Raw genomic sequence first — 13,106 nt, forward strand, 5'->3', positions numbered from 1 at the left:
TCTCGGGGACTTGCAACCTCCCTTCTTCTACATCCCATCTTTCTTATAACGTGGGTTCGATTCTTTGAAAAGCGGAATCGTGGGGATTCACGCTATACGAACTAAGAGCGTTCGTAAACCACGAACTAAGAGCATTTGTAAACCACGAACTAAGAGCTTTCGTGAACATCGAAATATTACGGACTAAAAGTGTTCATAAGCTTCGGACTAAAAGCGTCCGTAAGCATCGATTTATGACCATATAAACATCATTGTTTCAGTCTAATAGAAATTTTCTTGGAAATCGATTTCTTGGTAGCTTAGCTCGGAAATCTTATTATTAGTTTTCGTGGAAGCATTGACTCCGAAACTAACCTATTCTTGTTTCATCTTTCAGGATGTCAAACACGAACAAACTCGATTTTGTTCCATTGGATTATGCAGGCAAAAGGTACTTAATATGGGTCATTGATGTCGACCTTATTGCCCGTGATTTATTGCATACTATCCAAGAGCTTTGTCTTATAGAAACAGCTCCAGACCCTCAAACTGAGAAAGATAATTACAGGGCACTTGCTTTCATGAAACGTCACATGGATAGTGACCCCTAGTTTGAGTTCATAAATGAGGATAGCACTATAAAGCTTTGGCAAGCGCTTCACGAACGATATGACAATGTTCGTGACTCCATCCTTCTAAATATAGAAGCAGAATGGAAAGATCTTCGCTTCTCTGAATTTGACACAGTCATGCAATTTTATTCGGAAACCCTCCACATCAGAGCAATGATGCGTCTCTGTGGAAAGACGATCACAGAAGACCAATTGATTGAGAAAACCCTTAATGCCTTCCCCGTCTATGCTATGAGGTCCTCTGATTTATTCCAGACTCATGTAAATGCTAGACGGATCACAAGTTTTCAACAGCTTATTGAAGCTATGGCCACTGCTGAAAGACATGGCAACGAGCTTGTGAAAAGAGAAATTGATAGGCTTCAAGATAGCCATCAAGAGCATCGTCCTATGGCTAGAGAAAGTCACCATCGACGTCGTAATCCATACTATCAAAATGCTCTAGAAGGTAATCACCCAAGGAGACAATCGTACAACTGTAGGAGGCGTTACTTTGAGGGAAGAAGGGTTAGAAACCATGGAGCCAACGTTGGCCATGGTCATCACTTTCCAATGCCACCAGTCCTAGGGACTATGGATATTGCCCCAATGCGCCTCAATCAAGGCAGAATTCTCTTTATGGTGTCTATTTCTGATATGGAACGTTTGATCAATGGACCTGAATTTGCAATGTACCTAAGAAGGTAGCCACATCATGGTGATCAAGACATCAAGTTCAAAAAGACTTTAAATCTGGCGATGAATACAAAATGCTGCCAATGTTCTAAAAATCGGCCTAGGCGGCAAGGAACCGCTCCGATTTTGGCCTAGGCGTTTCCCTTAGGCGTTGGGCTACTAGGCGGCCGCCTAGGCGGGCTAGGCGGGGACTAGGCGGGCTAGGCGGTGGTGCTAGGCGGTGCTAGGCGGGGACTAGGCGGTGCTAGGCGGGCTAGGCGGTTCTAGGCGGAGCCTAGGCGGTCATAAACCCTAATTTATTCTATATTTTGACTATTTTTATATTTATAATTAATTTTTAGACTTTAAATATTGTCATTTATATTATTATATGTCATTAAAATAATTTAAAAATTAAAAAAAAAAAAAAAACCGCCTAGTCCCCGCCTAGGCCCCTAGGCGCTAGTCCCTGGGTCACCGCCCGACTAGCGCCTAGCGTTTTTTAGAACCTTGAATGCTGCAGATTTTTATTTAGAATAGTCTTTTACTTTTCCAAGAATTATGTAATGGCAATTATGCCTTAATCAATAAAATGACTTATTGGATTCACTTTTTCTCACCAGGCTCATCCAACTGAGTATGATGTCTAGGAAACTAGTTTGAGATTAGTGGTATTTAAGTGAGCCTCGCTCCACCAACATCTCTTCCTACTTTCCTGGTCATATTTAATTGGAGTTACCCAATAGATTGAGTGAATACGATTTGTCTAAAATTTGATTTTTCTTTTGGATTAGATAATGGTTACGAAACTTTGATATAATCATTGGCTATTTTATTAATAGTGTCGATTTATTTTATCTCATGCTTGGACATATCTTAAATTCAAACTTTATTATTTCAAAGATATAAGAGCCAATGGTTTTTATGCGGAAACACATTGTGAGAATGGACAAGAGTTCCTTTGCATCACCTCTAATGACGACAGACATAAAAGAGTCTTAGAGAAACTTATGTGTCGCTCTAGTGGGTTGTATGCAACCACTATTTGCATCATTGAATCCAACCATGTCATGAGAGATGACTTATGAGATTCTGACACATATAGGCTTTGACATTACCGTTTGGGACACCCAGGTCGTGATATGATGATCCGTATATTAAAGACTTCACTTGGGCATCCATTCTTCAGAACGAAGAGAAGTAAGAACCAAAAATTGGTTCGAGGAGCTGCACCTACGCCTCACGGCGCCATGACTGTGCAAAACTGACCACACATGGCCGGCGCTGCTTACCCCCTGCGGCCACTATATGGCATTGACGCCATACCCCCTAATTGGCCTCCTCTTGTTACTTCTGCTGTCACTTATGACTTCATGGCTCAACCAAAATCCTCATCGGTTGGTTCTAAAGCCCATATTTCGTTCTGCAAAGCCTGCTCTTTAGCAAAATTAGGATCTAGACCATCCTATGCAAATGACACTAAAGAAAATCTTCCATTCTTACATACAATCCAAGGGGATTATGTGGACCGCTTCAACCAACTTGCGGACTATTTAGATGTTTTATAGTGTTAGTTGACACATAGACATGCTGGTCACATGTTGCTCTATCGTCCAATCATAATGCTGCTTATGATAATATTTCCGCTTGTGGTTATGCAATATTGCATGCAACTATGCTAATTCGTCTACGACTCATAGCCACTCAACTTTTATTTGCGTTACAACTAGTGACTGGGTGAGAGTCTAATATCTCGTACTTATGCATATTTGAGTGTGCGGTTTATGTGCCAATTGTGCCGCCACAAGCGCATCAAAATGGGTCAGTGCAACAAATGCATTTATATATATATATATATATATATATTTATGTTGGATATAAATCTCCAACTATCTGTCCGCTATGTAGAACCCTTGACAGGCGATCTCTTTACTGCTAGATTTGCGGATTGTCATTTTGATGAGACAGTCTTCCCGTTGTTAAGGGGAGATTAGAACGTCAACGTTCAACAGGAACGGCATGAATTGTCGTGGTTTGTCCCCACTATGTCTTATCTTGATCCCCTAAAAGTGACGAGATCACATATACCTGCTGCAAACATGCCTGCAAGGATAGATGTCCCCTCAAGAAGACATGGCGCCACCCAGAAGAGATGGGCACGACACCACCACCATGGATGATGGTATTGTGACGCCACAAGGTGGCATAATGGTGTCATAGGCCATCAGTTTCGCTAGAGAGCGTAGGAGACCCATAGGTTCGATGGATTCTCGCCCTAGGAAGAGAGCGAGTTTGACACAACTTGATCCATTGATCATAGATATTCAAAATCCATCTCATGAGGATATTCCGGATTATAGTTATGTCCAAGAGACATCATTGAGGGATGCTCCAATGTTAGAACCAATTCCAGAGAATAGAGAGATCTCCATGAATTACACTAGTGTACATGAGATGATGGATAGAAATTCTCTTGCTATTGATGATGCATTTGCATATCATGTTACAAAACGAATTATAGAATATGATGATATCGAACCTCGCTCTATCGAAGAATGTCAACAAAGAGCGGATTGGCCTACATGGAAAGATGCGATCCAGGTTGAATTGGATTCACTAACGAAGAGGAAGTATATGCCAACACCTCCTAACATAAAACCTGTTGACATTAATAGGTCTTCGTTAGATAGCGTGATGAGAAAAAGAAATGGTAATCTCGCCTTATGGCGCAAGGCTTCTCACAAAACGCCCTGGAATCGACTACGAAGACATATTCTCTCGTAATGGATGTCATTGCACTCCGCTACCTTGTCACTTTGGTAGTTTTCAAATAACTGAACATGCAGCTTACGAATGTGATCACTATGTATCTTTATGGGGATCTAGATACAAAATATAATGAAGGTTCTTGGAGACTTCATTTACCGAAATCAAGTGGCTCTAGACCACGGAGCGCGTTTGCAATGAGGTTGAAATGCTCACTAAAGTGACTACTTGATTGGGAAGGGATATGATGAACTATGCCCGCGTGTTTCCATGACAAGTTCCGGATTTGCAATTGTTGTGGTTTATGTTGATAAACATAATTGAAACCCTTGAGAGTTAAGGGAAATAGCTGAACACCTGAAATCCGAGTTTGAGATGAAGGACCTTGGGAGTACATGGTTTTGGTCTAGATTTAGAACTTGTATACCATGTCAATGAATGCTTTGGCATTTTGATAAAGTCAAGATGCACTCCCATGACCGTCTGTAGTCTTGACCCCAAAAGGGATACGTTTCGTCCCAGGGATGATGACGAAGACGTATTAATCGACAGAAGTGCCTTACCTAAGTGCAATAGGCGCATTATTATACTTAACACAATACAAGACCAGACACCTCATGTGTTATGAACTTGTTGGCTAGAAGTAGCCCTGCGCCAACGCGTTGCCATTGAATTGGTGTAAAGACAATCTTTCGATACTTAAAAGGTACGATAAATATGAGCCTGTTTTATCCCCACAGAGAGAAAAGGAATGACGAAAGAATGGGATCGGACCCCATTAGGCATAATGCCGCCGTCCATGGTGGCAAGCGCCATCCTCCTCATTCCCTCCATCAAAACGACAATGATGTTTTGATGGGTTTTTGCTGATGCAGGGTACCTCTCTGACCCTCACAAAGGTCGCTCCCGTACGGGTTATGTCTTTACCATGAGAAGCACTGCGATATCTTGGAGGTCTATAAAACAGACCCTTGTTGCTACTTCCTCAAATCATGCAGAGATTATTGCTCTACATGAAGCTGTGCGCGAATGTATATGGCTAAGGTCTATAATTAGACATATTCGAGGAAGTTGTGGTTTGAAGTCTACCACGGATGAACCTACATGCATTTATGAGGATAATGCAGCTTGTATTGAGCAAATGAAGTTAGGTTTCATCAAGGGCGACAACACCAAGCATATATAGCCTAAATTCTTTTATAATCAGCAACAACAATCACTTCTAAAGATTGAAGTGAATCAAATCCGATCAGAGGATAATATAGAGGACTTATTCACTAAGTCGTTACCTAAATCCACCTTCGAGAAATATGTGAAGAGCATCGGATTGAGAAAGTTATCCGAACTCCCATGATTGTAGTAATCAGGGGGAGATATCGACATCAGGGGGAGATATCGACATCAGGGGGAGTTATGATGTCTACATGTTCGATCTCGAAGAGTGATGACGTGTTGTACTCTTTTTCTCCTCCTCGAGCTTGTTTTTGTCCCACAGGGTTTTTCACTCGAGCAAGGTTTTTAACGAGGCAACGAATGAAGCGTCACCACCAAGTATGAGCGGCACAAGGGGGAGTGTTGAAGGAAATCAGCTTTGTGTGCCTAATCAAACTAGGAGTAGTTCCATGATTGTAATAGGAGAAAAGGTTCTAGAATTCCTAGTCCTACTCGGATTAGTTTTCCTTGTATCATTAGAACATGTACTTTGTAATCCCTATATATAGGGCTCCTATTCTCAATATGAAACACACAATTCTCTCATCAATCTCTCTTGATTCTCTTTTCCTTAAACATGATACAAAATGTTATCTGTTATTTGAACTTTAGGTGCTACCACACTTGCCAGCAAGAAGAATAACAGAGTAGTACTCATCTCTGTCCTATCAGCAGCTTCTGTGCTTCTTTTTCTGGGTTTGTTATGTTGGTGTGTAATTCTGAAGCAGAGACGAAACAAACGGGGTAAGTATTCATGCATATTCATTGCTTTTATAATATGGTCTTCGTCCATTTTATTTATTTTATTGTTCTTCTTTGTTTTACAGGTTCAAGAGCTAGTAAGGAGGACTTGGAGTTGCCCCAGTTTGATTTTCATACTATTGCAACTGCCACCGATAACTTCTCCAGCAGAAATAAACTTGGAGAGGGAGGTTTGGGTCCAGTTTACAAGGTAACCTGCTGATATATAGTTGACCATTTCTTCTACAGAGTTGAGCTAATATACTTGCATTACGTTTTCAGGCCAAACTAACACAAGAAGAATCAATAGCAGTAAAGAGACTCTCAAAACACTCTGGGCAAGGTGTTGAAGAGTTTAAGAATGAAGTTACGATGATAGCCAATCTTCAACACCGGAACCTGGTTAAGCTTTTGGGCTGCTGCATTGAAGGAAAAGAAAGGATGCTAATCTACGAGTACATGCCCAACAAAAGCTTGGACTTCTTCATCTTCGGTTGGGAGTTTTTATCTTTCAACTCTTGCATTCATGTGTTTTTTTTTTTTTTTTGACTAGTGCAATTTATGTAACTAACAGAATCCTATGAGGCTTTATTTCTGTTAGAAGGGTTAAACTTCATGTTATGGATGACTTGTGCAGATCAAAATAGAAAGGTGGTGTTGAGTTGGCAAAAGCGATTTGACATTATCATGGGGCTTGCAAGAGGATTACTCTACCTCCACCAAGACTCCAGAGTCAGAATCATTCACAGGGACCTTAAGAGTAGCAACATCCTACTTGACGATGAGCTGATGAACCCCAAAATATCCGACTTTGGCATAGCAAGAATTTTCAGAAACAATCAAAGTGAAGCTAAAACCAAACGAGTAATTGGCACATAGTAAGCTGCAGTATCATATATATTATATCATGAATGACTTTGTTTCAAGTTATGATCAAGTAATTAAATCCTGTTGTGCGCATGTAGTGGTTATTTGTCTCCTGAGTATGCAATTGATGGCAAGTTTTCAGTGAAATCTGATGTCTTCAGTTTTGGAGTGATTCTGTTGGAGATAATAAGTGGCAGAAAGAACAGAGGGTTTCATCATCCAGACCACTATCACAGTCTTCTGGGACACGTAAGAAATTTATGCTTATGTTTGAGTCTGTGTCTACTTGGAACCTACAGTTTTCGTGTGTATTGCTAAATAACATAAAATTTGCAATTTTCCCAGGCTTGGCTACTGTGGAACAAAGATAAGGGTTTGGAACTACTAGATCCTTGATTGGAGGACTCATACATTGAGTTCGAAGTGCTAAGATGCATTCAAGTGGGTCTTTCGTGCGTTCAAAAGCTGCCGAAAGACAGACCAGAAATGTCATCAGTGCTTCCTATGTTGAGCAATGAGGGTGTAGCATTGCCTCAACCAAAGGAGCCTGGTTTCTTCACAGAAAGAAGTTCTGTAGACATTGATACCATCATAGGTGAAGGAAGAAGTCACACAGGAACCACATTTACTATTACGATGGTAGAAGCTAGATAATCCTTGTTCATATTTCAGATTCACGCATTCTGCATGCGAACTGACTTTGAATTGGTGATAGTTCTTGATGGAAGAGAAGACAGTTGCATTTTGTAAGTCTTCCAACTGTCAATTACATCAAGAGGTATTTATTGTTGGGATTCAATTGATAACAACTCCCTTTATCTTAAGTTCTTAACAACTCCTGTATTCACATTATATGGGTTGGTATATCTGAGACTTGTATTGTCAAAGCTGTGTCTTTTATGTTGTAGGCACTAGCCATCAAATTAATTAGCTTTGCTTTTGATTAGATAATTCCAACCCGCATATCAAGTATGTATATCCTGTTTGTAGCGGACTGAGCCTTTATGAGCACACCAGCATTGAGGGAAAAATAGAAAAAGAAAAGAAAAGGCCACAAAATCAAGAGAGCAAATTGGTTCAAGGGGAAACAATCTTAAAAGGTCGGGAGCATTTGAATTTCAGTTATCCATTATTGTCTAAATTCTCCAGTTAGTTTCACTCTAAATACTAACCGGAATCTTATAATGCTAGTGATTTTCATCTTCATCAGCAGAAGTGATAAACCAGCAAAAAAAAATTTAGGAATACAACCTCATAGTTCTGCAGGAAGTTTTAAAATGCGATAACATTGTACATAGTCGGAGGGTCATCATATGTGGGCTAAACATAATTAGTCTTGAGTAAAAGTGAACTCTATCGAGCCTCTAGTGAAATGGATAGTCTGTTGGACGAAGAACTTTCACGCTGGCTTGATGAGGAAGCCATAGATAGCAGATGCCTTTCTGTGAAAAAGCCTGGTTCTTTAGGCTGTGGCAATGTAATATCACTACTTAGCATGAGAACTACATTTGGCATACTAGGCCTTTCTTCTGGACTTTGTTGCACGCATAATAGAGCCACGTGGACTGATCGTAATACCTCGGACATACTGCTTGTGTTTTTGTTCTTTATAGATGTATGCATCATTTCAAATGGCTTGCCTTCTTTGAAGAGCCTCCAGGCCTGTTTCAGGATATTAATTACTGCATTTGGTAAATTTAACTAATAGGGATAAAGTACACTTGTTTAATGATAACACTTACATGTCCAAGAAGGTTAAGCTTGTGGTCTGTGTGAGAAAATCCTCTGTTCTTCTTTCCACTCACTATCTCAAGTACCAAAACACCAAAGCTAAAAACATCAGATTTCACCGAGAAGACACCATCAATTGCATATTCTGGAGACATGTAACCGCTGCAAACCATAGTTATAAATTACTGTCATATGTAACTGTAGTAAGTAGTGACCTACAACATGTATTTATGGTCCTTACTATGTTCCAACCACTCTCTTCGTATTTGCTTCACTTTCATCTCCTCCGAAACTCCTAGCAATGCCAAAATCTGAAATTTTTGGATTCAATTCATTGTCTAGTAAGACATTGCTGGCTTTTAGATCACGATGGATTATCCTCAGTCTGGAATCTTGATGAAGATAAAGTAGCCCTCTAGCTATCCCATTGATAATGTGGAAACGCTTAGGCCAATCCAGAATTATACTTTGCTGTTCATCTGCCCAAGTTTTGAAGGATAAGGTTAGAAAATCTGGATGGCTGTTTTTGAAAAATAATTACTAGCCAATAAAACACAATAAGTTAGTTAGAGCTAAAAAGAAAAGGGTGAATAAAAAGCCAAACCGAATATGAAGAAGTCTAAGCTCTTGTTGGGCATGTATTCATATATCAACAGCCTTTCTTGGCCTTCAGTGCAACATCCCAGAAGCTTCACAAGGTTGCGGTGCTGTAGCTTGGAAATGCATAATACTTCATTCTTGAACTCTTTGATTCCTTGTCTCGAACTTCTTGAAAGCCTTTTCACCCCTATTTCTTGCCCTTCCATCAGTTTTCCCTGTAGGATATTATTCTTGTTATTATTCATTTTCATGCTAAAATCAGACCAACAGTAAACTGAAAACCTGTCGTGCTAAAAAAGGATCCACCTTATCTGCAGAAGAGGATAATTCACTGGTAATAACTGAACACATAAAGTTTTTCATTTGTCAAGTACTCATATTACTCTATAGTGCTACCAGAACATAACTTTATATCATCAATAATTGTTCCATCATTCTTAGTGGACATACAATAGAACAAAACAGACAGTCAAATGATGTGCACAAATGCCAAGTGCATTTTTTGAAATTGGTGAAAATAAAATTGCATACTGAATGGTGCCATCCATTGAGTAGTTCCTCAGCATTGTTTTTATTTTCTACCTTATAAACTGGACCAAAACCGCCCTTTCCAAGCTTGTTAGCAACAGAAAAATTATTGGTGGCATCTGCTATAGTACTAAAATCAAATAATGGTAGCTCTAGATGTTCATCTTGGCATTGGTCATTGCTGTCTTGCTCTGGAGTATGCAACATATTTCCTACAATTAAAATGTATTATCAAAGAATTATTTCTGCTGTGATCAAATTTGGTATCAGTATGGTACAGATAGAAATAAGTTACCCAATTTTCTCTTAATCTGCTTTTTTTCCTTCTTCTTCTTCCTCTTGTATAAATGTAGTATCAAGCATAGGCCTAGAAGAGTTATCCCCACAGCTAGTAAAGATAGAACTATGACCTTAACTTTTGTTTTTCCCTTCAAGCGTCTGTATGTCACTGCCAGTTCAAGTATAAATTAGAATTACCACAAAAAACCAATATCTAAGTAAGTTCTAAGAATGAATTAGTATCCATGATATCTGGATGCCTAATTTTCTGTGATTAGAAAGTTAGTAAACCCTTACCTAGCTCAGAGGCAGCCATCCTTATATATATGTCCTGCCCAGCATCAGAGAATTCTCGAGTATCAATCAGTTCTCCAAGCCAGAGTATGCACCCACTTCCTTCTCCTCTAATATCCAAATTAGCATAAGCTGTGCAATTGCAGTTCTTCAAGCAAACCTGTTCACATTCTTTGAGGTTCATTGTCTTGTTATACCAGGAATGCTGTGTATCTGGCAATTTAATGCCAGAATATTTTAGAAAACCCTCTCCATCGTGGCAATCCAGTGGAGTCTTTCGTACACAGCCATGTGACCAATCTGCCACCTCCCAGTCTTCGGGGGATTTCGGAGCAAAACCTTTTAAGCATCCACAAGAAGGGGAGTTGTTAATGTTGCAGCTACCATATGCCCCACATATTGCATACCTGTCACAGTCATCTATTTGTGCAGTCAAGTAAAGGCTCCAATCCTGAATTCTGTCAATCCATGTGAAACGCTGGAGGTTTCCATTGGGGTTTAGTGTTAACCTTGTAGAAACTGAGCTGTTAATGAGTTGGTAATGGTAATATATTTCCTCCTCATTATATACAAACTCATAAGTATATATGGGATTTGGTTTCAAATTAGGCATTCCAGTAAACCTGAGACCATTCCAAGGTCCAGACCTGAACTGCACTACAGAACCTTTCTTTAGTAAAAATTGCGGTAACCCAGCTGTATCAAGCTGATTCGTATAATCCCCTCTGGAAGGATCCTGATCACTCTTCCATGAAGTCAGGAAACGGTTCAGGCCTGTTACCAAGTTTACTCCATATTTCATGCCAGGCAGAATTGTATTGCATGGATAATCAAAACTCTGCCACAGGAAAGTTTCTGGGTCATTGTGATCTGTCACAACTAGATTACCTGTGTCCAAAAGTTGTGCAACTGGGGTGGTTGCTGATTTAGAGGAATTGGCAGACCAAATTGTGGTGTTGGCATCATTTATAAGTACAAGAATTCTCTGGTCAGAAAACTTCAAAACTCCAGCCGAACCATTAAATGGGGTGTCTCTGTTTGCAACCCACACCACAGTCCTAGCAGCTATCTTCTTGTACCATATTCCCAAGTACCAATTACTGGAATTTTGGGGGGTAAAGAATCCTAGCTCAAAGCTCCCACCTGCTGAAACTATGGTCTTGCCATCTTTAAGTGACTCAGTAGCACTTATAGTGTCTGATGGAGCAGAAAACATGAAGATTGGTGACAGACAAAAAACAAAGAGAGGTATGATGAAAGTTTTCATTGAGCTCCTGAATTAATTTAAGTGTGCTTAATAGTTCAAAGAACCAAATGCAGTGATAGATTTTGAAAAGCAGGAAATGAGATGCAGAGGTTACAGAAGTAATTGAAGTCCTTTGTGTAGTGCAATGTCAAACTTCAGCAATTTTTTTACTAACCCTCTCAATCAGAAAGAGACCCCATTGAAGTTTGAATTGATTAAAGAAGTTGAATTTCCATCTATCATTTTCTTTTAACAAGTCTAGTTTTGATCATTTTGATAATTGTATATATTGGTACATTTTAAAAGTTGACTTTGGGTATGAGCATATTAGGGTATGAAATTACAACTAACAGGGTATGACCTAGAAATCATCAAACCAAAACTGATTTACAGAACCTCTTTTCATCTTCTTAGTTTGCTAGTGCCATGGTTACATAACCATCAAATCGCATTTGTGCCTACATGCCATTGGAGTCTCAATTTGATTGAGAAGTAACAAGAGATGAAAAAGATCGAAAAGGAAAAAGGAAAAAAAAAGAAAAGAGAAGGCCAATTTTATTCCAATCTTATCAAAGAAAAACAGTGACAGGAAATGTCTAAAAGTGACACACAGAACAATTCCAATTTCTATACCATTCTACCAGAAACACTCATCAAAGATTATGCCTTATACTAAATATTTGTTGCTAGCTAGCTTTCTCAACAGGACTTGTTCAATGGTGGTCTCCAGGTCATTGTGATCACTCACAACTAAATTACCTGTGTCCAAAAGCTATGAAAGCGAGGTGGTTGCTGATTTAGATGAATTGGTGACCAAATTGTGGGGTTAGCATCGTTTATAAGGACAAGAATTCCCTGGTCAGTAAACTTCAAAATTCAGCTGAATAAGTGGGGGGTAATTCTGTTAGCAACCCACACAACAGTCCCAGTAGCTATTTTCTTGTACCATATCCCCCAGGCACCGATTACTGGAGTTTCCAGGGGGTACAGAATCCTAGCTCAAACTGCTACCGGCTGAAACTTTAAGTCACTCGATAGCACATACAATGTCTAATGGTGCAGAGAACATAAAGAATGGTGACATGCAGAAAAATAGAGACATATCATAAAAGTTTCCATGTAGATCCTCCTGCGTATCATTTAATTGTGCTTAATAGTTCAAGGAATCAACTGCATTGATAGATTGGCAAAAGCAAAAAATGAGATGCAGAGGCTGCTGAAAAGTAATTTAATCCCTTTAAGTGTAGAGCTATGAATGTCAACTTCAGAAATTTTTACTAATCGTCTCAATCAGAAACCAACCCCATTCAAGTTTGAATATTTTAAAGAAGCTGATGTATTGGTCATTTTAACAAGTCTGATTTTGATCATTTTGATAATTGCATTGGTGTGTTGCTCCATTTTAGAAGTTGACTATGAGCTGGGTATGATCATATCAGGGTAGGAACTAGAAACCATCAAAACAACAAGTGGTTAAAATAACCTCTTCAAGACTTGAACCGTGGTTTATTGCCAGTTATCTACTGCATATGTGCCTACCTAGCTAAAATCTCAGACTACGACATTGTTGAAATTTG

At 39.4% G+C, this 13,106-nt stretch overlaps 2 protein-coding genes across 2 annotated transcripts; one reads left to right on the forward strand and one right to left on the reverse strand.

The window, feature by feature from the left end:
• Nucleotides 1-3,398: 3,398 nt before the first annotated feature.
• LOC112203619 (G-type lectin S-receptor-like serine/threonine-protein kinase SD1-1) lies at nucleotides 3,399-6,863 on the forward strand. The gene is made up of 4 exons (XM_040505817.1): nucleotides 3,399-3,447; nucleotides 6,071-6,195; nucleotides 6,267-6,484; nucleotides 6,647-6,863. Exons 1-4 carry the CDS (start codon nucleotides 3,399-3,401, stop codon nucleotides 6,861-6,863), a joined length of 609 nt encoding a protein of 202 aa, XP_040361751.1.
• A 1,254-nt stretch (nucleotides 6,864-8,117) lies between these two features.
• Nucleotides 8,118-11,576, reverse strand: LOC112163863 (G-type lectin S-receptor-like serine/threonine-protein kinase At4g27290). Its single transcript, XM_024300127.2, has 7 exons — nucleotides 10,287-11,576; nucleotides 10,006-10,158; nucleotides 9,765-9,922; nucleotides 9,187-9,397; nucleotides 8,824-9,061; nucleotides 8,594-8,744; nucleotides 8,118-8,513 (listed from the first exon to the last, which is right to left on the reverse strand). Exons 1-7 carry the CDS (start codon nucleotides 11,548-11,550, stop codon nucleotides 8,205-8,207), a joined length of 2,484 nt encoding a protein of 827 aa, XP_024155895.1. The 5' UTR covers nucleotides 11,551-11,576; the 3' UTR covers nucleotides 8,118-8,204.
• Nucleotides 11,577-13,106: the final 1,530 nt, after the last annotated feature.

The sequence above is a fragment of the Rosa chinensis genome, chromosome 5 (assembly GCF_002994745.2).
Source record: "Rosa chinensis cultivar Old Blush chromosome 5, RchiOBHm-V2, whole genome shotgun sequence".
Lineage (NCBI taxonomy): Eukaryota > Viridiplantae > Streptophyta > Magnoliopsida > Rosales > Rosaceae > Rosa > Rosa chinensis.